Raw genomic sequence first — 24,674 nt, 5'->3', positions numbered from 1 at the left:
CCCTTTTTTTCCTCCTGTCCACTTTGCTCCAGTGCCAGAGGCTGGCAGGGCATGTATTGATGAGGTGGGTAGGAGCACAAGTACTTTTCCAGCACTGATCTCTGAAGCATCTGCAAAAGAGAGAGGTGGTGAGAGGGTGATTCTTCTACTGATGTCGTTCACAGTTATATCCTCTGCCCTGTTCCTTGGTGCCTCACCCTCTACTCTTACGTCCTTGTTACTTCACCTCCCGCTTGAATCATCATAGGAGCCATGGTTCATGGTGTGCAGCAGACGGAGTCTCATTTCCTTGGTGTGTAACTTCTGTAGATTGGCCTGGAAATTTTAACAGTGCTCAGAACTTTTCTGTTCTGTCCATCTGACAGAAACAGTGATTTTGCAGGTTGGGGACTTCGTGATCTCATTCCTTTCTGGCCTTCTTTGGACAGGGGATTGTCTTACTTTCAGCATTGCCTAGAGGTTTCCTCAGGGGAGGAATTCCTACCAGGTAGCAACCTGATTGATGTGGAATCAGTCTCTCATAGGCTTTTCCACTTGTTCTTTCTTTTTGACACTGTCTTGTTTTCTTCTTCGTCTTCTGAATTTTTGCTTCTTTGATTTTCAGTTGCTTTTTCACACCTCTTCCTATTCTCTTTCTACTGTAGATACAGGTTATTTGATAAAAGGGATGAGGTTAGTGGGTTGGGTTATAATGTTAGTATGATATTCTTCTATAAAATGGAAAAGTCCCATTTGTCAAGAAAGACAGAAAGGTGGTACTTGAGACTCTTTTGTTGTTGTTCCAAAGTGACATAATAAACCTGACAAGTAAGATTTAGTGGAAGGAGCAAAATAAAGGAGAAACTGTGGAACCAGGGGTCTGTTGGCTGTTTCTGTCACTCATATCTGCTGTTGTCTTCTTTCTCCACTTAGAGTCTCTGGGCTGTACTAGAACCATTTCCTCATAAATTCCGTTTTCTTGTCACCCTTTCTTCTGTGGTGCTTATTTGGCTAGACTCCAACCTTGGTGAAAATGATTATCTGCTTACTTTGTATCTGTGTGAAAACAGCTAAATATTGTTGGGGAAGAGCACCCAGTTAATCTGTATGACATAGGTTAGGTCCTATGATGGTGACTGAAAACTCAGAATACACTGGCTTAAATAAGCAGAAGTTCTCTTTCTCATAAAAATCTAGATATATGGAAGGTCCAGGACTGGTGATTGTGATGGCTCCATGATCACCAAGGGTCTTGATTGCTTCTGTCTTTTGCTCTTCTCTGTGTGGCTTCCATTCTCAAGGTCATCTTATGATTCAGGATGGCTGTTGCAGCAACCATGTCCATATCCTAGCTGTAGGAAGCAGGAAGAAGAGAGGTGAAGGGCATGCTCTCTTCCTTTCAAGACACTTTGCAGAAGTTGCATATAAAGGCTGCAAAGAAGTTGAGAAGTATGGTCTTCGTTCTGAATGACCATGTGCCCAGTTAAAAATTGGGAATTCTGTTACTGAGGAGGAAGAGGAGAACTGTTGGGGGACAAGAAACAGTCTCTTCGCAGAAACCAAGTGCACTCAGTTCACATTTATGCCATAAAATTCAAACTGAACTCTCAGCATGGCCCTGAAATGCTAATTTTACAGTATTTTCCCGATAAATTGGCTTTTCCACTCTTCGTTCTCCCTAAATCTTCACTCATGTCTTTAAATCCTGGTCTCAGCTGATGTCTTTGTCTCATTTTGTATAGAGAAAATAGATGCAGTCGCGTGACATCTCACTGTCTCATCGTTGCTTGCACCCGCTCACGCTCATCTCCGCCTGTCCCTGCTGTCTGCTCACGTGGGCTGTGTAGGAAGTGTCTGCATCTTCTGTCACACTGCTGCTTGTGCTTTTTGCTTCCATCCCTTCACATCCTCTCCACATTTGCATTTTTCTTCTTTCTCTCTTGCGTCCTAAACTTAATGTGGCCAAAATAGAATGAATTCTTCCCGCTTTCCTGCAATTTTCTTCTTTTGAAGTCTCTTCCATCTCAGCAAATAGCACCACTCAGGTGCTAAAACCAGAAATATAGGAATCATTCTAGATATTTATTTTCTTGTACTCTGCTTCAGTAGTTCATCTGTTTCAGCTCTACCTATGGAGTGTATCTTGGATCTCTTTCTTTTTCTAAGCCGTCATCTTGGTTAGCTTAGATTAGAGCAGCCTTTTCACAAGCTTTGTGTTTCTGTATTTTGAAAGTGAATTATTTTATTGAAGCATATCATAAATGTAGAAAATTGCTCAAAAGTATACTTACTAAAAGTGACCCTACCCGTGTGACTGCCTCCTGAATCAAAAAACAGTATTTTCAGAACTTCCAAAACCCCCGTCATGTTCCTACCATACTCTTCTTCCCTCCATCCTAATTTTTAATACCATAGTTCAGTTTTGCTTGTTTTTGATATAAAATTGAATCATACAGTGTAGATTTTTGATAACATGGATATTGTGCAGTTCATCTATGATAGTATTTATCCATATTATATGAATATACCACAATTTGTATATTGTACTTTTGATGGCCATTTTGGTTGTTTCCAATTTGGAGCTATTACGAATAGAGCTGCTGTGTATGTGTTATAGTGCATTTCTATAGGGTATATGGTTTGAAATTGCTGGGAAACTGGGTATATATAATAGAAAGTGCCAAAATGATTATACCATTTTGCACTCCCACCAACCGTACCTGAGTATTTCAGAGGCTTCGTATTCCTGCTTTCATTCTTGCTCTAGTCTTCCTGCCCCATAGCAGTCAGTTTGATCTTTCTAAATCAGATCACTTACTCATTTGCTTAAGCCCTCCAGTGGTTTCTCATTGGAGCCAGCAGGGTGTCCAAGGCCTTTTATGGTCTTTCCCAGCTACTTTTCCAACCTCATGTCCTCTGTCCTCTTTTTATTCTCTTTCCTCTAGTCTTGGTGGCCTCTTTTTTTGCCTCCCAGACTTAGTTCTAGTGTTGGGACTTTGAAAATGCTGTGTCACTTAGGGGGGTCTTGATTTTTGCCTGGCTGCCTTCTTTTAAACCTTCCAAGTTCTCTTAAACGTCACCTCCTAGAAAAGCTCACTAGTGCTGAAAGCAACTTCCCTCTGCCTTGCTCTTGTCACTGTTTACATTAGCCCATTTTATCTTCATCAGTTCAGTTCAGTCACTCAGTTGTGTCTGACTCTTTGTGACCCCATGGACTGCAGCACGTGAGGCCTCCCTGTCCATCACCAACTCCCGGAGTTTACTCAAACTCATGTCCATTGAGTCAGTGACGGCGTCCAACCTTCTCATCCTCTGTCGTCCCCTTCTCCTCCCACCTTTAATCTTTGCCAGCATCAAGGTCTTTTCCAATGAGTCAGCTCTTCGCATCAGGTGGCCAAAGTATTGGAGTTTCAGCTTCAACATCAGTCCTTCCAATGAGTATTCAGGACTGATTTCCTTTAGGATGGAGTGGTTGGATCTCCTTGAAGTCCAAGACTCTCAAGAGTCTTCTCCAACACCACAGTTCAAAAGCATCAATTCTTCTGTGCTCAGCTTTCTTTATAGTCCAACTCTCACATCGATATATGACTACTGGAAAAACCATATCCTTGACTAGATGGACCTTTGTTGGCAAAGTAACATCTCTGCTTTTTAATATGCTGTCTAGGTTGGTCACAACTTTTCTCCCAAGGAGTAAGTGTCTTTTAATTTCATGGCTGCAGTCACCATCTGCAGTGATTTTGGAGCCCCCCAAAATAAAGTCTGCCACTGTTTCCACTGTTTCTCCATCTATTTGTCATGAAGTGATGGGACCGGAAGCCATGATCTTTGTTTTCTGAATGTTGAGCGTTAAGCCAACTTTTTCCCTCTCCTCTTTCACTTTCATCAAGAGGCTCTTTAGTTCTTCACTTTTTGCCATATAGGTGGTGTCATCTGCATACCTGAGGTTATTGATATTTTTCCTGGCAATCTTGATTCCAGCTTGTGCTTCATCCAGCCCAGTGTTTCTCATGATGTACTCTGCATATAAGTTAAATAAGCAGGGTGACAATATACAGCCTTGACGTACTCCTTTTCCTATTTGGAACCAGTCTGTTGTTCCATGTCCAGTTCTAACTGTTGCTTCCTGACCTGCATACAGGTTTCTCAAGAGGTAGGTCAGATAGTCTGGTATTCCCATCTCTTTCAGAATTTTCCACAGTTTATTGTGATCCACACAGTCATAAAGGCTTTGGCATAGTCAGTAAAGCAGAAATAGATGTTTTTCTGGAGCTCCCTTGCTTTTTCAATGATCCAGCGGATGTTGGCAATTTGATCTCTGGTTCCTCTGCCTTTTCTAAATCCAGCTTGAACATCTAGAAGTTCACTGTTCATATACTGCTGAAGCCTAGCTTGAAGGATTTTGAGCATTACCTTGCTAGCATGTGAAATGAGTGCAATTGTACAGTAGTTTGAACATTCTTTGGCATTGCACATTTTTGAAATTGGAATGAAAACTGACCTTTTCCAGTTCGGTGGCCATTGCTGAGTTTTCCAAATTTGCTGGCATATTGAGTGCAGCACTTTTTAACAGCATCATCTTTTAAGATTTGAAATAGCTCAACTGGAATTCCATCACATACACTAGCTTTGTTTGTAGTAATGCATCTTGACACAATAAATGTCTTAGGAAGGTGTTTGACTGGTACAGCCTGGATCACAGCTGCCTCTGGGGTTGGGAGGGCAGTGTCTGTGATAGGCTTCTCAGGTGGCACTAGTGGTAAAGAACCCACTTGCCAATGTAGGAGATGCAAGAGACTCGGGTTTGATCCCTGGGTCTGGAAGATCCTCTGGAGGAGGATATGACAACCCACTCCCGATATTCTTGCCTGAAGAATCCCATGGATAGAGGACCCTGGCAGTCCATAGGGTCGCAGAGTCAGACACGACTGAAGTGACTTGCCATGTGCATGCATGTCTGTGTTAAGGCAGCTTGTACATGAACCTTAGGGTTGCTTCTGGGGAAGACTATCTCCCAAGAGAAAAGAGAGTAGTGGCTGTTTGAGACTGACCTATTTTGGACTTCTTAAATTATATACATTAGTATTGTATCAGACGTCTGTGGGGGCTTAGAGGAACCGTGCAGTCTCGAGATGCTGGCCTGTCATCTCCCATTAGATTCCATTTGGCGGCCTCTCCTTTGGACCATTCACATTAAGTCTCTGTAGCTCAGTGTCAGTTACCTTGCCTTCTTCTGATTGATTTTCTTTCAGATCACCTCAGCCAGTTCTCAGACACTTAAAGGACATGTTCTCCGCAAGACCACTCTGAAGGATTCCACAGCATATTGCTGACCTGAGTGGTGGCATCAGTCCTCTCTGGCAGGACGAGAAATATGACTGGTCACTAATGAAAGAGGAAGCTTTGGAGCCAAACCTCAAGTGGTGACGCAACTTTCTATGAAATGGAAAATGCATTTCTTTGCTGCTTTGTGAACAGCTTTTACAGTCATTAAATTTACCTAAAGCAGTTCATTTTTATCTACTTTTACTTCATTTTTGCCTTGGTTAGTGTCTCTGAGATTTTCCCTAGTTTCCCAACCCAGTTCTGTTGTGGACAGTAAAACTTCTCTGGTTTTCTTTCATGTACCCTAGGAATTGGAGACTAAAGGGGCAGGGAAGGTGGAGAGAACCATTTGCTTATGAAAAACTGCTCTAGATCTTTCTAACATTTTGGTTTGACAACATTGACTCAGCTACCTATCTCCTCACTTTATTTTACCTGAGAAATTCCCTCATGGACCCTTTTTTTTTTTTTTTTAAGCTTGTCAGATTATTCTTTGGCTTCAGGTATGACAGCATTTGGAGGTTAGAAAACATCATTAGCTTCTAGTAGGCTCTGAGGAGTCATTCTTGGCTCCTTAATCTGCCAAGATTATGTCATTCTGTGGGGATCATGTAAAAAAATCCAAAAGATGGTGGTATAGAATATTTGGAGTCAGAAGGGCTTTGGTCTAAGTTCCTTCTCCATTGCTTCAGAGTTGTGTGAACTTGAGTAATTATTTTATTATTCATCTGTGCCTTGATTTTCTCATGTGATATGGGGATAATAATACAATGCTTATCTCATCTGGAGTTCAGTGAGATTGTACTTGGGAGGAACTTAGCACTGTCTGTGGAACACAGTAAAATCTTAACAGATGAAGAGTGATCATTGAAAGATTTTGCTTCTAAAACACACTGTGTATATTAGGATATGCCGAGGCTTTTATTGTGTGTCTGGCTATGATCTCCTTTTTACCCCTTCCCACTGACCTGCATGGCAACCTTTGAGAATCCCAGGCTGGGAACCTCTTCCGTACCTGTTGGCATGGCTTGAGGGGGTTAATTTCTGTCCTCAAGACCCATCTTCTGGGACTTCCCTGGTAGTCCAGTGGCTAAGACTCCGAGCTCCCAATGCAGGGGGCCCAGGTTCAATCCCTGGTCAGGGAACTAGATCTCACATGCCACAATGAAGGTTGAAGATCCTACATGCTGCAACTAAGACTTGTCGCAGCCAAATAAAAATAAATAAATATTAAAAAAAAAATCCATCTTCTACTCAAGAAATGTTTGTTATGGCTCTTCACCTCAGTTCTTTATTCAGAAAACGTGGAAGACTTTTGGAAATTTTATTTTACTTTTTATGAAAAAGTAAATCATACATGTGGCAAATAATTCAAACACTACAACAGATGTCTGTAACTGGTCAGTTTCCTGCCTTTTACTTTTTTCCTGGACCAGAAAAGGCCAGCATTTGGGACTTCTCTGGTCCAGTGGGTAAGACTCTGCAGTCACAATGCAGAGGGCCTGGATTTGATCCCTGGTTGGGGAACTAGATCCTGCATACATGCTATAACTAAGTCTCATGTGCCACAACTAAGACCCAGTACAGCCAAAATAAATAATAAATAAATAATCATTAAAAAAAGAAGGGTGCCTAATGTATAGTAGGTGAAAGTGAGAAGTGAAAGTGTTAGTTACTCAGTCGTGTCCAACTCTTTGCGACCCCATGGACTGTAGCCCGCCAGGCTCCTCTGTCCATGCAGTTTTACATGCAAGAATACTGGAATGGGTTGCCATTTCCTGCTCCAGAGTATCTTCCTTACCCAAGGATTGAACCTGTGTCTCTTTCATCTCCTGCATTGGCAGGCGAATTCTTTACCACTGTGTCACCTGGGAAGCCCTTAATGGTTGCTTTGAGGATTATAATATCTTAATTTATTAATAGCCCAATTAATTTAGTTTCAGTAGGATTCAAAAACATTGAAGGGTACCATTCCATCCCTGTTTGTTGTTATTGTTCTAAAATATATCTTAATGCACTGTGTACCCCTTAACATAGATTTATAATTCTTATTTTACTTAATTCACTTCTGAATCATACAGGGTAAAGAAAGAGGAGTTACTGTTGTTTTTCAGGAACTCACATTTGCACTCAGATTTAAATAAAGGAAAATTAGGTTCTTCCTCAATGGGAAGTGGCTGGGTTCCTGAAGAGTATGTGGGAGGGCAGGTCTTGGTGCCATCTTTGGAATATAGTCTGCCACAGATCTCATGGCAAGAGAAAGAGTTTGGTGATGAGTTGGGAGAGGTGGAAAAAACTGGGAGCTTAGTGTAGATGCAATATTGTCAGGGAGGGACAGACTGGTCTAATATGAGATGAGATGGGAAAGGTTGGCTTTAGGTGCATTGTCCAGAACCTTTGAGGCCTGATGGGTTTTATTTAAATACAGTGGAGGCATTGGATGGTTTTTAATTTTTTAAATTTTCAAATATTTTTGACTTGCAGAGAAGTTGCAAAGTGAGTTCATAGAGCATTCTCCTAAGTCATCACACATCATAGTGTTCATTTGTCAGAGCTAGGAAATTAATAATCGGCACATGGCTATTCATTAAATGCAAAACTTCATTCAGATTTCACGAGCTTTTCCTCTAATGAATGTACCTTTCTATTCCAGTATCCAATTGAAGATACCACATTGCATTTAGTTGTCATGTCTCCTTAGTCTCTTGTGATTTGTGAAAGTTACTCAGTCTTCCCTTGTTTTTCGTGACTGATGCTTCCGAAGAGTACTAGTCACAAATTCTCAGTTTGGATTTTTCTGCTATTTTCTTATGATTAGTACCTTTATTATCAAATCATACCAGAGTGTACATGATATAAGCATCATTGTTGAGGTTAATCTTTTATCACCTACTACATGGTGGGAATTAAGCCCAAACTCCAAAGCGGGGGGTTATTTACATGTATTATTTGGAATTCTACAGGAAAAATGCCTCTTCCCCCTATTTATGTATTTATCCCATCATTTATGTCAGAATGGACTCATCGGTGTTTATATTTTGGTTTATACTCTGATATTTATTTGTTTTTGCTCAAATTGATCCCAGTTTGGGTATTGGGAGCTCTTTCAGGTTGACTCTTGTGCCCTTTTATTTTTCTTAGTTTTTGTTAATGTTCTGTTTTATGTTTTTAAATAAACTTTAAATTTTAAAATCATTTTACAAAATTATTGCAAAAATGGTGCAGAGAGTTTCTCTATACACTGTACCCAGTTTTCTCTAGTCTAATATTTTATTATGGTTCATTTGTTACAATTAATAAATCAGTAGTGATGTATTATTTACTGAAGGCCATACTTTATTCAGATAGCTTCAATTTTTCCCTTATCTGTTTTTATTTTTCCAGAATCCTATCTGGGAGGCCACATTACAATCATGTCTCTTTAGGCTCCTCTTGACTCAGACTTGTAATTTTGATGTCATTGATAGTTTTGAGGAGAACTGGTCAGATATTTTGCAGTGTCCCTCTGTTGGGATTTGTTATGTTTTTCTCATGTTTAGATTGGAATTATGTGTTTTGGGAAGGAAGACCACGAAGGTAAAATACCATTCTCATTCTATCCTAAGGGAACATACTATTAATATGATTTATCACTGTTTATACTAACCTTGATCACTGGGCTTCAGGTAGTGTTTGTCAGATTCTTTCATTGTACAGTTGCTCTTTTTTTCCCCTTTCCATACTGTGCTCTTTGGAGAAAAGTCACCATGTGCAGCTGCAGCTTAGTGAATGGAAGTTATGCCCTACCTCAAGGGTGCAATAGCTGTATAAATCATTTTGGCTTCTTCTGCACAGGAGATTTGCCTGTTCTCACCTGTATATTTACTGAATCATTTATTTATATTAGTATAGGCTGCTAGATATTTTATTCTATGGGTTATATAATCCAGTTGTTTAGTCACTAAGTCATGTCTGACTCTGCGACCCCACGGACTGCAGCATGTCAGGCTCCTCTGTCCTCCACTATCTCCCAGAGTTTGCTCAGATTCATGTCCGTTGAGTTGGTGATGCTCTCTAACCATCTCATCCTCTGCTTCCGCCTTCTCCTTTTGCCTTCAGTCTTTCCTAGCATCAAGGTCTTTTCCAGTGAGTTGGCTCTTCACATCAGGTGGCCAAAGTATCAGAGCTTCAGCTTCAGCACCCCTTCTAATGAATATTCGGGATTGATAATCCAGTACTCCTTTACATATTTCATTGGCCAGATTGTTTCAGCTCTGGAAGCTCTTTCTGTTGGCCCTCTATCCCTTTGACACATTTCCGCCTTTGTATGAGTGCTTTCTTCCTTGCATCTGAGCTGTTCTGGGTCATCTTTTATATTTCGTTTCTAGTCCTAGAATTAGCCATTTCTCCAAGGGGACTGATTAGGTTCCTTTTATAAAGAATGGTATAGAAATCAACATTTGGGTGCTGGATATACTCATTGCTAATGTGATTTTTAAGGTTTCTTTTTTTATTTATTAAAATTTTTTTTATATGTACCTTTTTTTTAAGTCTTTATTGAATTTGTTACAATATTGCTTCTGTTTTATGTTTTGGTTTTTTGGCTTTGAGGCACGTGGGAGCTGAGCTCTCTGACCAGGGATCAAACCCTAACCTTCTGCATTGGGAGGTGAAGTCTTAACCACTGGATCACAAGGAAGTCCTGTTTTTTGTTTTTTAAATGGAAGTGGAATTCACATAACATAAAATTAACTAAGTTAAAGGAGACAGTTTATTGGCACAATGTTGTTCAACTACAACCTCTATCTAGTTCCAAACCATCACTCCAGAATAGAACCCCATACCCATTAAGAGTGTGATTGGGTCTTTGTCTTGTGCTGTGCTATGCTGTCCCTTGCTGTAAGGCACGCCCAGTCTCTGGCCTTGCTTCCCTTTCTGATCTTTTGTGTCTACAACCTGAGCTGTTTTGGTTCTGGAGCACATAGTTGTGCAAGACACTGGCATAGGGCAGAGAGTCTCTGCCTGGTATAGAGTTCATAGTTGTGTTTCTCATTATCCCTGTTGTATACTTTTCTGGGTTTCTCTGCATTTACTGACCTAACATTGATTGGCTTTCCTTTCACAGCCACTTGTCCTGGCCTGTAGTCCCTGAACTGGGATCTAGATCCTTTGCTTGCCCTGTTTATGGTATTATCGGACTTTTATCTGCTCTGTTCCATCCAGCTTTTAGCATTTGGACTGTGCCCTTCAGTTTTGGGGAGTTGATGATGGACAGGGAGGCCTGGCGTGCTGTGGTTCATGGGGTCGCAAAGAGTCAGACACGACTTAGCAACTGAACTGAACTTCAGTTTTTAACATGTGACGATGGGGAAGTTGGATCCTAGCCCCTGTGTGGTTTTCATGTTGGGCCAATGGGCAGAAGAGAACGTTTGGTGTTTGGGAGGGGAGGCCTGAGCTATGAGAAGAAAAGTCTTAATCATTGTCAGGATTGTTCCCTAGAGCACTTGATAAAGTAATCCTGAGTTTTGTGGCCTCATCACTCATAATACTAATTTATGTCCCCAGTAAGAAGTGCTTTTACTAGTCATAAACACACAGTGGAACTCCTATTTGTAAGAATTAAAGACATGTCACTTTTTTTTTTCTGCATGAAAACAGGTAATTTATTGGTGAGATAATTAGAAAAGTACCCCCCATCCCTGGATTCCTGCCTTTCTTATACTTGTTAATTCAGGGTATTGTTGGTGAAATTCCAAAGCATAGTTGGACATGTTGAGAACACTCAGTTCAGTTAAGAACACTAACTCTACTTAATTCTTTAGTCAAAAGGATGTCTTTTCCACAGTGTTTCATAGAGAGGGATTACAGAGTGTCTTTGCTTTCATTCTGAAACATTCCCTGGCTTCCAGTGCTGGGTTTAGTTTGTGGCTTGAAAATCACTCTGTGGGGAGACAAAAGACAGCTAGTTATACTCTTAAATACATAGGCCGGTGCAGGCACAGGCTGAGCCAGCCAGTGTACTCCGTCCCCCTGACCACAGCACTGGCTTTAAGGATGGGGATGTGGAACAATTCAGGCCAATGGGGGCCCCAGATGTTACTTCTAGATGACTTTCATTTGTTATTCCAGAAACAGGGTGAAGTTCCTGGTAGTGAGGGACACCCAATGCAGAGCCAAAATAGAGCCCACCCCAAAGCTTAGAGTCAAGAGATGGATTCTGGTGTCGCATTTGGGCCACTGAAGTTAGCACCATCCTTGGATGTTCAGGACCAATAATTCTGTGTTGTTGCTTGAACCAGTTTTGATTGAGCTTCCTGTCACTTGCAGCTGAAACACAATTGGCATTCATCTGATCCAGTCCCTTAACTCGAGCGAAATGGGGGAGACTAAGTGATATGTCCAGGCCCCTCATAGTTATGGAGCATAAGAGTAGGAGGTAGAAAGCTAACATTGAGGCAAGTGCTGATTTTACCAGTCTCTACACGCTAGTAATTGATTTGTTCACAGATTCATGGACTTTGGGGGATTAAGTAACAATTGGAATGTAAGACTTCTGAAATTTGAGCCAACATGAAAGAAATTAATGTTTTCCCAGTCAGATGGGATACTCATTAAATATGTTTACCAAGAATGGAACATTGTAAGGGTGCTGGAGATTCTAAACTTCTTTACTCTCTCGTATATCTTCTCTAGTTCCACCCCTCTTTCACTGTTTTGCTGGTGGCAAATTTACATAAAAGTTCTATCCTTTTAACTGTTTTTCAGAAAGCAAGTTCTCTTTTCAGTTTTCTCTAAGTGTGAGGTTAGATGGATGGGAAGAAGGGGAAGTCTGAGTCAAGGTGGTAAAGGACAAGAGACTTCAGTCACAAGATGACAGTGAGGATGAATCAGGCGTACATAGTGGGGATGCAGGGCTTCCCTGGTGGCCCAGTGGTAAAGAATCTGCCTGCCAATGCAGAAGACATGGGTTTGATCCCTGGCTTGGAAAGATCCATTGGAGGAGGAAATGGCAACACATTCCAGTATTCTTGCCTGGAAAATGCCATGGATGGAGGAGCTTGGTGGGCTACAGTCCATGGGGTTGCAAAGAGTTGGACATGACTGGGCATACATGCACGTGTTTCCAGTCTGAGGGTTAGAACTTACATGGTAACTAAAGGGACAGTAGGCAGTGAATCTGCTTAGGAAAGACTAGGGAGACTGGATGGAGCTGGTGAGGCAGCCCAGACAGACTGATGCCAGGGCCCACTGGCCCTATTCATTACTCTGAAGACTGAAGCGCAGAGTGGACTTTAATGTGAAATGAAAATGTTTATGTTTCTTTCTCTTACCGATTTAAGCACTTGAAGCTTGGCATTGTTCAGAGAATTTCGGATTGCTCCTAGTGGAATATTGCATTGATTTACATTTCCTGAAAAAAAGAAGGCACATCTTACGATGTGAGTTGAAAGAAACAGTGGCTAGGCTGGGTTGTTTTAGCCACAGTCAACTGGAGAATATCTCTGGGCAGAGTGTGGCTCTAGGAGAAATCTCTCCCTTGCCCCTTCAACAGAGGGATCTGAGTTAAGACACAGTTTCTCCCAGTCTTTTGTGTGTGTGAGGGTGAGTTCTTAAGGACCCTAGAGCTAACTGGAAATCTGATGGGTATAATCGATACCAAGAGATATGCTGGCATGTCTGCCCTCTTTCTCTTAAGAAACCAGAAGAATTAAGCTTTGCTCTTTTGATTTCATTTGCAATATATCAACCCCTCTAGAGTTCATCATTAATATGCATAGATGGGATTTTGCATCCTATCTCTTGATGATCATCAGTGTTATGAACTCATACTCCTAAATTTCTCAGACTCTATCATCTATGTGACTAGGTGACGTGGTACATGTTTCTTTCCTCTAAGTGGCATAATGCTGTTCTGAAGACACCCAGTGGGCTGGATTTCAGTTGGACCGGGAGAAGAGACTGTTTGATTTGGTTTTCATGTTTTTCCATCTTAAGATGCTGCGGTTCCTATCTGATAACAAAAACGTGCTCTTCAGTCCCACAGTGACCAGATGGTACTCTGCTCGCTGCTGCAGCACAGGCTGCAGTGTGCTGTCCCGTGTCTACCTTTCAGTGACACTAACTTTTATGGTGTTCACATTACTAGTTCCACATACTGATAACAGCATGTAGAAATTTCTCCAGAACTTCACGTAGCACATCTCTTCCTTTGTCCTCCTGAAAGAGTTGGGTGGAGTGTTTTTGTTAGTACATCTGCTAGCCTCCCAGCTAGTCCTCACATGGTGGAAAGTGGTCTTGGATTCCTCTGGACATGTGGGCTTTGTTTTTTTCTGGTACTCGACAAGGCTGTGTGGGGAGGTGGATCTCAATCTGTCCCTCAGGCCTCTAATTCTTTGGGGATTTTCAAAGGCTCTTCAAATAGGTTTTTGATGCCTTGGGTGGCTCCTTGGCCAGTGTTTATTGGGCTCCTGTCATGTTCTAGACATTGTTGTAGGCACTGAGATGCAGCTGTGAGCCCTCAGGCCAAATGCAATTTCGGTATTTTGGGAGGATGGACTGTATTCTTTTGGATCCATCCCGAGTCCCTCCTGGATCTGGTGCTCTGTTTACCTCCCTTCTTTTGCATTCCTTTCAACAGGCCTGTGATTCCACGCTGCCTACCCTTTGCACATCCTATTTTCTCTACCTGGTATACACTTTTGCTCTCTGGTAAACTCCTGTTCCTTCTTCAGGGCTGAGTTCAGGCATCATTTTCTCAGTGAACCCATGGTCTGCCTACCAGTTCATGCTTTCTCCCCTCTGTCTTTTTCATGGTCAGTTGATAGCTGTTGCATCATTGTCTGTTCCCTGTCAGGTGGGTAGTTACATGAGATCAGGGTTCATGCCTTCTGTGATCGTTCCCCTGCACAGAGCTTGGCCTAACACACAGCTGCCCAGTGCAGATAAGATGAAGCAACCTGGGCTTACACTGACTCCCAGAGTCTTACCTCTCAGCTGATATCCCCCTGTCTCAATGCTGACACATAGACATATGGCTGTTCGCCTCTGGGTGCCTATTGTCTACCTCTAGCCGGTGTGTGGTTACCAGACTCTTAATGATGGGGCTTAATTTATATATGGTTTTAATCTGTCCCTGTCCTACTTAAACTAGAGAGTCACTCCCAGAATCTGGGTGCTCACCATTGTTTCATGTTACAGATTTAGGGTCAGACATGTAGTGATGCTCACTAAATGTTTGTTGAATGAAAGTATAACTGTGTGTGTGTGGAAGATCAAATGTCATAAAGTGGGGGTAGAGAGATGCTCTCGTGAGCCAAGGCATAATTAGAATCCACATCATCTTTTCTTCCTTTCTGTGGACCCCCAAGACTTCCTGGTATATCAGAATCACCCAACGCTAAAAGAGCACAGATTCTAGGCCTTCTTTTAGGTCACTGACTGAGGTCATTGAATGAGCTTGGGGAACCAGGTTTTAAGAGCTTCCCAGAGAGAACCTAGGTTTGGAACCTGCAGTCCTGTTCCACATTGCGCCTGTGATCCAATCTGTGGGACTTTTTTTTTTTTTTGCAGAGTTCTGTTTTACTGAGTGCCTGGCTTTAAAGTAATTTCTCACCTATTGTAGATAAATATTTTGAAAAATCAAATTGACTTACAGCCTCAGGGGGTGTCGTGCTGTGTATAAGCCTATCAGGAAAGAAAATATAAGGAAAAATTATTTTCAGATAGCAATTATTAACCAGTTCTAAAGTAGAGGTTAGGTATTAGCTCAGTTGCTTCTTCAAGTCACTTATAAAATGTTATAATAAATACAGAGGAGAAAAAGCAGATTCAAGGTGCATAACAGTGTGTGAGTAAGACTTCCTTCTGATTTCCCCGTAATGATCAAAGTATTTCTCAAAGGCCTTCTCTGTTACTCTTTTCATATGATTTGAATTTGGTTCTTTTTTTTTCTTTATTGGAGAATAATTGCTTTACAATATTGTGTTGGCTTCTGCCATACAACAACATGAATCAGCAATAAGTATACATATGTCCCCTCCCTGTTGAGCCCACCCCACCCCTCTAGGTTGTCACAGAGCACTGGGTTGAGCTCCCTGTGCCCATACAGTAGTTTTTGAATTGGTTTCTTGTTATTGCATCCTATGCTGATGAATGTCAAAAGGAGTTTGTAGTTATAGACCATACCTGTCAATCTCGATGGTTGTTTTGATTTTGTTGTTTGAAATCTCACTTGCATGGGAGATGCTGACATTCTGCATGAATATAAAACAAACATGAGTTGAAAAATACCTTCACCAGGCTACTCAGCAAATGTGTCATATTGTGATATGACCAACAAGGTGACAGGTGAGGCCTGGAGTGGAGACGACCAGGTCTTAGGAGACAGTCTACCTGCCTGGTTGGTCTCCTCCTCCCAGGGACACCCAGGCACTCTGACCCCCAGAGTTTTGGTACTAGTTCCCCCTACAGAGCACTCTTCTTTCCATGGGACCTCTGCTCCTATTCGTTCCTCCTCACAGCTCATTCCCGATTTGTTACTCAGCACTCACCGTCTGCCCAGTGGCTATCTTCTCACCATTCTTTACCACAGGACCCAGTAGGTGGCGTTGATTTTGTTGTTAGGCAGGTGGTAGTAAGTGACTTTGGTGATCGCTGCGTCCAGGTTGTTTATCTGTGGTAAAGAAGTCATCGTTTAGAGTGTGGAGAGGGAGAAGGGCTGCAGGATGTTGCATGGTGAGATATCCATGCATTGCTCGATTCCATTATTCAGATATTTATGGATCCGGTGGTATGCACTGGTCACCTTGCTGGCTGCTGCCAACAGCTGATATGACCACACTAGACACCATCTCATTCCAGACATCTCCCTTTATCTCATTTCCTTTCTCGAAAGGACAGGGGGTGCCCATGACACGGAAACACATCTCATCCGGTTTAGAGCCCATTTCTTTCTGTGCTCTTGTAGCAGATAACTCTGCACTTGATGGTTTTGGGAGACTCTGTTAAGGAAACACTGAAATAGAGCCTGGCACACACAGAGTACTGAAGATTATGATTTTGTTGTAATTACCTGCCTTCTACCACTTTTTGGGCAGGAAGCAAGTGAATGCCTCCTATGTAGATAAACCCACTCCCTTGCACATGCTGTGAGTGTTGCTTAAGTTGCTTCCCTCACTTTGGTCACCTGTAAAATGGGGAGAAGCAGCTCTGCCTCCCAGAGCACCTGCTTCCCCTCTGCCCCTGCTCTCTCCTTTCCCCTAGTGCATTATATACAAGGCCCAATTAGACGACCATTAAGGGAAAATCTGTATCCCATAGCATTAACTTGTGTTTATCTCTGGAAGAACATTCCAGAACCCACTTGGCATTTCTACCTTCTCACACTTAGAGGTTGATAGGCTAGACTTAAGCAAAGAGGATGGTGGAGGGGCCGTGTGGATGAGGCTCACCTTGACAGAGCTCTCCTTGGCACTTTTAGTGACAATCTTCCTGAGCATCATTCGGGACAAAATCATGGCAGTGTTGACATTTTTAGGATCTGGAGGAAGGCGCCTTCCAGGCACAGGGAATTTATTTTGGTTAAAGTAGGCCTAGAGAGAGAACAAGAGAAACATCCCTGTTATCGTATGAGGCTGCCATCAATTTCAGGGTCTTCTAAGGCCCATCTGTGATGCTGAGGAGTGAGGTGGCCCCATGTGAGCCCCACATGGACGAGCATGAAGACAAAGCACAGCTGACCTCCCGGCCCCCACGTTGCGGGACTGAGGGGGGAGCAGTGGGAGAGAGGAGCCCCTTAGAGAGGAGGAAGCACCAACGTCTCCAGCCGATTAGCCCTGAAACAGTGCTCCCTGGTCCCCCGGACCTCCGATTTTCCAAGAGAAGCTACATGTCTTCATTTTCCAGTGAATTCCTCCATTTAAATGTTGCCTCAGGTAATATGTGTGTGTGTATGCATGTTTGTACCTAACTCACAGTTCTCCCAACCTTAGAATGACTGTCTTGTCAGGCATACTCAAGGGTCATCTTATCTATGGAATTCTGGCCTCCTTTGAATGATTCCTCTTGCTTTCGTATACATTGTGTCCTCTGTTTATAAAATGCAGACTGCACATGGCAGGAAATTTGACAAGTCCAGAGAAGTATGAAGAAGGGAAAAGAGATTTTGAGTGGATATCACTAATGTTTCACCTTATTTTCTTTCTTTGCCTGTACATAATATCACTTGTATTTTGCTTTAAAAAATTAACCATACCTTCATACTTTGTAAACATTTCTAATAATCTCATACTTAGCTTAGTTATTTCCTTCTAGTTCATTTCCAGTTTTTTCCCCCTTGTCATTAATACTTGTATTTCTTTGTACTTAAATATATCTGCACCTGGGATGTCTGTACAGATGGATTCCCACGAGTAGAGTTAAGTCGGCCCAAAACCTTGCCTTTCTTCAGTACTCCTCATGGCCTAGTTTTCCATTCCCTGGGTGGTTGAGAGGGTGGGTGGGAGAGTCTTCACTTTTTCTTTCCTTAAATATAGTCTGTTGAATGTCTAACCACTGCTGGGTACATCCTACTGGTCAAGAAAAAGTTGTCACCTTTGGGTATGCATCTCAGGCACCGTGCCTTAGAAGTAAATGGAAGGGAAAACATGGCTGGCCCCTTTAGCAGGCACTCAGCTGCTATGGTAGAAGCCTGGAGATCGCCCCAGGATGAAGGTCTGGGGATTCGAGAAGAGAGGAAGGCTGGTTTGTCATGATTTGGAGTTTATTTGGTGAGTTCAGGGATGTCTCCAGCCCTCTTACAGAACCCATCATAAGCACAAAGAACACTTACACAGTAGAGGATTGAAAGACCTTCTGCATAAATCCTGGAACTTTTAACTTGGTAGTTGAACAAGCCAGTAGCTGCAGGTGAGAGGAAAAGAGAGCATGTGGAGACACTCACAGTCCCCTGGAGATTGTGCCCTGGACACCTCCCTCCCCCTTGGTCCCAGGCAGAAACCTGCTGCTTCACTGGCTTTTCCACGTGTGGCTAGGAGGAGACTATGGAGGGGAAGGTGATGTGACAACACAACTAAAAGAGTCTTGCTGCCCAGGCCCATATTTTGTCTGCTCTGGGTTATGGGAAATGTCAACAGGTTCCTGCTTGGACTGTCTTGGCAACTGCCATCCTACTGTGTCCTGTTATCTTGGTGGTCTGGATATTAGGAGACATGAGAGGGATTTTCTGCTTCCCAGCCTCCTTGGTGTGAGGGTGCTCCTTGCTCAAACTCCACACTGTGTACTTTGCACACCACTGGGACTGGGGAGCTACCAGAGACTCCAGAGGGGCTCTGTGTCCTGGAGAATGAGTCACCGTGGTTCAGCAAAGCTGGTAAGTTGCCACATTTTTAGCCTGGGTGCTTGGGGATGCAGCTCACAGCTCCATCCTCTCCTATCACCTATAGGATCGCAAAGGAGCCTGGCCCGCCTCCCTCCATTGACTTGGGCAGCCCTGGGGAGGACGGTGGGGGTCTGGTGTTTGTACTCACAGTTCTTGCATTCGTTGACATCACTGAGCTCAATGCCACACGATTTTGATCTTTCAGTCTGTTAAAGGGCTCATCTGTTAGCTTTGCCAAGGCAGTGCAGCAGTCCTGTCCTCCTGTCCCCTTCCCTCTGTCCTCTTCTCCCTGTCCTATTTCCTGGTTTCCTTTTTGCCAGAACTCATCCTCCCCCACCCCTGCCCCAACCTGGAACACTATCCTATCCTGCTACTGGGGTATTTGGGGCCGGGGTTGGGGGATGCTTCTGCAGAAATGGGACTCAAGGCCTGATGTCCCTCTGGCACCAGACTGTATCTGAGGTAAGGGCCTCTTCCTGTGTCCCTCAGCAACATAGACCGCCGAGGCAGTGCCCTCCCCTGTCCCATGACTTATATTCTCATTCATAGTTACTGTCAGCAATTGAGAAATGGTATCATCCAAGGGCAGAGGCAGAGGCAAAACACCTGTGACCCTGGGGAATATACATGTGGAGAACATGTATCACGCATATATACCTGTGTGATCCTTAGCATTTCTGGTTTTGCACAAACATCCATTGATGAACCAATGGCAGTAATGTCCTGCTTTTTAATTTGTGCCCTAAGCTCTTTCACCTTCAGTTTTAGTCACTAAGGAAGATGGAAGGATACCTGAGAAAACTACCAAAGCCAGAGAGCTGACCCAGGAACCTCACATGGAGGAATTTATCCTTTGGATACCATGACGCTGGTAAACAGACTTGTCTGAGACCTTATTCACCGGTTGAGTACAAAAGTTAGTAGCTGGAAAGAAAGCGACTATTCCTTGATAAGGATCTGTTAAGTAAATGATAGTGTATCTTCATAATGGAGTACTAGGCAGCCATAAAATATGAAGAAGCAATTTATATTCTGATGTGACAATTCCAAGCATTTTTAAAAATATTAACAGAGGCCAGAAAGTGTATATAATAAACCAACCCGTTTTGGTGTGTGTATACACATGCACGTTTGTTGCATATGCAAATAATATCTCTGAAAGCCAATGGAAAAATTGGGTCCATTGGTTGCTTCCAGGAAGGATAATTAGACGGTGTATATGGGTGGGAGGGAGACTTGTACTGTATGGGTTTTTGAATCATTTGAATTTTGATCTAGGTGAATGGATTGCTTATACAAGAAAATAGAACTGAGTACAAAAGTATGCTTAGCAAAGAGATCACAGGCAGAGTGAGAGAAGGCTGTGCTCAGACCCAGTGGGCCATTTGCAAGCAGAGGCCCTTCTCTGGGCCTCCTTTATTGATGGTTCAAACCACTGGGTTGGCTGAGCTGGTCTCTAAGGGTGGTATCAGCAAGGATATTCTGACATATAGGCTGCTTGATCCAGAAAATGAGAAAAAATGGTCTCACATACACCTCCACTATCTGCAGGTTGACTTTCTTGACTTCGATGTTCTTCCCCTGGACTAGGAGGTTGACACATTGCATGTTGTTGGTGGAAATTCCAATTTGCAGAGTTACGTCTGCATGCACTTGAAATCCCAGTATGCTGACTACAGGTCCCGCTAGGCTGTGGAGAACAAGACACAGGTGAACTTAGGTTCCATTGCAAGATGTCAACTCAGCCAAAGCAATAGGCATTTTGGGAATCACCAGGTTATTTGAGTGAGGGTTAGTTTGGTGCTTTCCAATAAGTATGCCCCATGGTTGGCCAATCTCCTGTACATAGAATTCAGAGCTTGGTTCCAAGGAGGTATTCAATAAACATTGTCAAAATCACCCTCCTAACCAGTCTTCAAGGGTCTTTTCTTGTTGGGTGGCGCCAGGCTGACTTGTAGCAAGATGCCCATTACAAGTTCACTTTTGTGCCCATCACTCCCAGAGATCTGTTGTGTGGGTGACAACGGACAGGAAAAACCCACCATCTACCAGAGCCTGGTCTTCTTTGAGTCAGATATTTTGGAGAAGATGGATGGATCTCCCTGACACTGTTAACTGTAGTGATCACAAATATGGACTGTGGAAGCAGAACACCTGGACTGAAATCCTGTCACTGCCATCGTTTGGTTGAGGGACTTTGAGCAAGGTTTATAACTGGTTTTGCTAGTTTAAACTGGTTTTCTAGTCTGTAAAAAGGACTACTTTCCTGATGAGGTTGTCAAGAGGCTTCATGAGTTCGGAGTGCCTCAGTTAAGGGCCTGGCTGGAGCTCAATCAGTGATAGGTATCAGGGATATGAATCTATTAGTCCAAGAAATCTTCTCCCCAGTATGGATTCCCTTGCCCCTCTCACATCTTCCTCGGTGCCCTGGGCCTCCTCTGTTAACCTGTCCCTCCCCCGAGTGAGTTGACATCCACTGAAGACAGGGACCACCTGCCTTTAGTCTTCCCTCTGCCCAGCACAGCATCTGGTACAGAGCAGCAGTTACTAACTACCCATTAGGTGGATGAGTGAATGTGTGTATGCATGTGTGTTTAAATCTCTAGTTTCCTGAGGGCATTTTAATCATCTCTGTCTCCCCTCAACTTCCTAGCACAGTGTTTGTGGAGTGAGCTGACTCTCCCTGGAGAGTCAAGATTATTTGGAAGGTATATTTCCCCTAAGACCAGTGTACATGTTGATATGAAATGAGTTCTCCATGGTTTCTGTCTTCATTGCTCATCTATCAAATTATGCAGATTTCACATGGAGATCTGGATTTCTGGCTTTTTTTTTAGTACTGTTTGAGAGTGGAGCTCCATGGTGTTATGTTGCCACCTTTCTCCTCGGGGCTGGAGGAGAGAGGCAGCTGGGCCTGGTGCCCCTTTCGCTCCATCCTCAACCATCCTGCCTTACTCTTTGCTGTCTCTGCTTGGCTCTTGGACACTAGATCTTAAGTCACTAGTCCAGGCTGTCCCAGTTAACTGATTTGGAAATAGGCTTACCCTTTTCCACCTATGAAGGCAGTAGTCACGGCGTGGACAAGGATCCCATTGCCTGTCATGGTTGACGTCATGTTCTCCACAGTCACTTTTTCAACCTCTAATCTGTAAAGTGACAGCATCAGGTGTAAATGTCAGTCCTGGCTCAAGGAATCAGTCTGGGTAACAGGAGAAACACCTTTGGTGGAGGCAGTTAACAACCTACCCATCCATCCATCTCTGGGACTCCCTAGCCCCCTTACCCAATTGGTTCTTTCTTTCTTCTGTCCTTTTTTTTTTTTTTTTTTTAAACAATACAATAGCTCTGGCTCTTGGGGGCAGCTCCACAGACACCATTGCGACTCTCAAAAAAAAAAAAAGGTGGCCCAGTTCTTTAAGATCAAGAAATCTTGATCATATTTCCCGCTGAAAGGCTAGCCTTTCAGCACCAAGTTTAAAATATTGCTTCATGAAAACGTGGTTGCCCTTTACCATGGGATCATTGGGAGCTGAACATCAGTATCTCCAAACAGTAGCTTTTGTCTTGTGCCAGACATTAGGGTCAAGGAAGCACTTACCCTAACAAGAGATCTGCCAAGTCGATATTTCCCAGCAGGCCTGTGAGCTCACTGTCGATATCTTTTGGCACCACACTGTTCACTATGCCCTCAGTGGTTTCTCCGAGTTTGTCACCAGTCGAGACCAGTGCTGTCGATGAGTTCTTTGACAGCATTCTTTCCACCAAGGAGTGGCAGACTGCCTAGAGCCTCCTGGCCGAGGTCACTGACAGCACCAGTGGCTTCTGAGAGCAATGGCTGGGGGTGCTTTGGGGACTTGTTGCTGCTTCCCTTTCCCAGAATACCGCCAAGGCCACCACCGAGGCCACCACCTCCAAGGATATCGAGGGATGAAGTAAGGTCTAACACAGACAGCAGGTCAGAGTTGGACACTATGGATATCACTTTTCCCAACACACTGGCCAGATTTATCTCTTCGCACTTCAGCATGTTCTCTATCTTCGAGGTCAGGGTGGCATTCAGATCTGAAAAGGGTCGAGAGATGTGATCCTGCCGCTAGCTGCCCAGCTGGTTCAGCCAGAGGAAGCTTTCCAGCTGGAGAGCCAGCACCATTGAGTTGTGGGACCCATAGGCACTGAATATCATGCCTCCCTGAACTATCAATCCCTGCCACTGTCCCCCACAATGACAGCCTGGTGTTCCAGAAGCATACCTGTCCCCTCTTAGGAGTTAGCCTCCACTAGCACCTACCTGAGACAAACCTGGTGTTGAGTATGTTACTCTAAAGCAATTTGAGCATGGCATGAAAGGACCTAGTTTAGCTTTTGAGCCTAGTAGCCCAGAGTATATGCATATAGTCTAGATTCTGCCCCTTGAAGGCCAAGTGGCCTAGGGCAGGCTCTTCTCTTTCCTGAGGCCCAGTTTTGCCTCAGGGGTGTCTTGTCCAGGAGTATATGATGGAACCTGCAGCATGAGTCACTGGGGGCAGGCCAAGTGAGTGATCACTGATTTTAAGTGCTGTGTAGGGCAGGAGGTGGCTAGGGAATTGGTCATGGAGCTGACTGATCTAGATCTCCTGTTCTCCATCTGTGTGGTTCTGTACCTCACACCAATCAGAATGGCCATCATCAAAAAGTCTACATTTATAAATGCAGACTTTTACATTTAATAATAGATGCTAGAGAGGGTGTAGAGGAAAGGGAATCCTACTCCACTGTTGATGGGAATGTAAGTTGATGTAGCCACTGTGGAGAGCAGTATGGAGTTTCCTTAAGAATCTAAAAATAGAGTTACCATTTCATCCATCAGTTCTACTCCTGGGCATATATCCAGAAAAGACAGAAACACTAATTAAAAAAGATACATGCTGGGACTTCCCTGGTGGTCCAGTAGCTAAGACTCCCTACTCCCAATGCAGGGGGCCTAGGTTTGATCCTTGGTTGGAGAACTAAATCCCACGTGATATATCTAAGAAGTCACATGCTACAACTAAGAAGTCACATGCTGCAACTAAAGAGTCTGCATGGTGCAATGAAGATTGAAGACCCTGTGTGCCACAACTAAGACCTGGCACAACCAAATAAATAAAGAAATAGAAATTAAAACAAGCAACCAAATGAAAAACCAAAAAGACACATGGACCCCAATGTTCATAGCAGCAATATTTATAATAGCTAAGACATGGAAGTAACCCTAATGTCCATTGACAGATGAATGGATAAAGAAGATGTGGCATACACACACACACACACACACACACACACACACACTGGAATCTTAACCATAAAAAAGAATGAAATAATGCCACTTGCAGCAACACAGACGAACCTGGAGATTATCAAACTAACTGAAATAAGACAAAGACAAATGCATGATATCACTTATACATGGAATCTAAAAAAATGATACAAGTGAACATATTTAATATTTACAAAAAAGAACTGGAGTCACAGACTTAGAAAACAAACTTACCATTACCAAGTGGGTGGGGGAAAGGATAAACAACAAGGACTTGTATACAACAGGGAACTATATTCAATATCTTATGAAAGTGAAAGTGAAAGTCGCTCAGTTGTGTCCAACTCTTCATGACCCCATGGACTATACAGTCCATGGAATTCTCCAGGCCAGAATACTGGAGTGGGTAGCTGTTTCATTCTCCAGGGGATCTTTCCAACCCAGGGATTGAACCCAGGTCTCCCGCATTGCAGGCAGATTCTTTACCATCTGAGCCACTAGGGAAGCCAATATCTTATGATAAACCATAATAGAAAAGTATGAAAAAAAATATTTATATATAAGAAACTGAAGCATTTTTCTGTACATCTGAAACATTGTATCAACTATACTGCAATTTTTTTAAAAAAGGAAATCGACTAGCTGCGTGAATCATGGAGGATTCATTGGATACAATACTGCAGTGAAAATGAACGGACCAGAATTTCTCATTATAGCACAGATGAACTACCTCAGAAG

At 43.1% G+C, this 24,674-nt stretch overlaps 1 protein-coding gene and 1 long non-coding RNA gene across 21 annotated transcripts in view; both read left to right on the top strand.

The window, feature by feature from the left end:
- CDK5RAP1 (CDK5RAP1 mitochondrial tRNA methylthiotransferase) overlaps positions 1 to 24,674 on the top strand; it is a 123,263-nt gene that overhangs the window by 28,850 nt on the left and 69,739 nt on the right. For 13 of the 20 annotated variants that reach the window (XR_014073844.1, XR_014073843.1, XM_081559709.1 and 10 more), the window contains one exon: positions 5,232 to 5,492. The exons of the other annotated variants lie outside the window; for them this stretch is intronic. Coding sequence is in view for 11 of the 13 variants with exons in the window: in XM_081559709.1 (XP_081415835.1) it covers positions 5,232 to 5,312 (81 nt within the window). In the remaining 2 variants the exon portion in view is untranslated. Of the gene's footprint in view, positions 1 to 5,231; positions 5,493 to 24,674 lie in introns of those variants that run through there. 20 annotated transcript variants of the gene reach the window in all.
- On the top strand, positions 11,235 to 23,791 carry LOC145533098 (uncharacterized). Its single transcript, XR_014073846.1, has 2 exons — positions 11,235 to 11,434; positions 21,124 to 23,791. It is a non-coding gene; the product is annotated as an uncharacterized LOC145533098 (long non-coding RNA).

The sequence above is a fragment of the Giraffa tippelskirchi genome, chromosome 13 (genome assembly GCF_054371585.1).
Source record: "Giraffa tippelskirchi isolate mGirTip1 chromosome 13, T2T-mGirTip1v1.2.pri, whole genome shotgun sequence".
NCBI lineage: Eukaryota > Metazoa > Chordata > Mammalia > Artiodactyla > Giraffidae > Giraffa > Giraffa tippelskirchi.
Note: the sequence above shows the minus strand (reverse complement) of the source record. Positions and strands in the feature narration are given on the sequence as shown.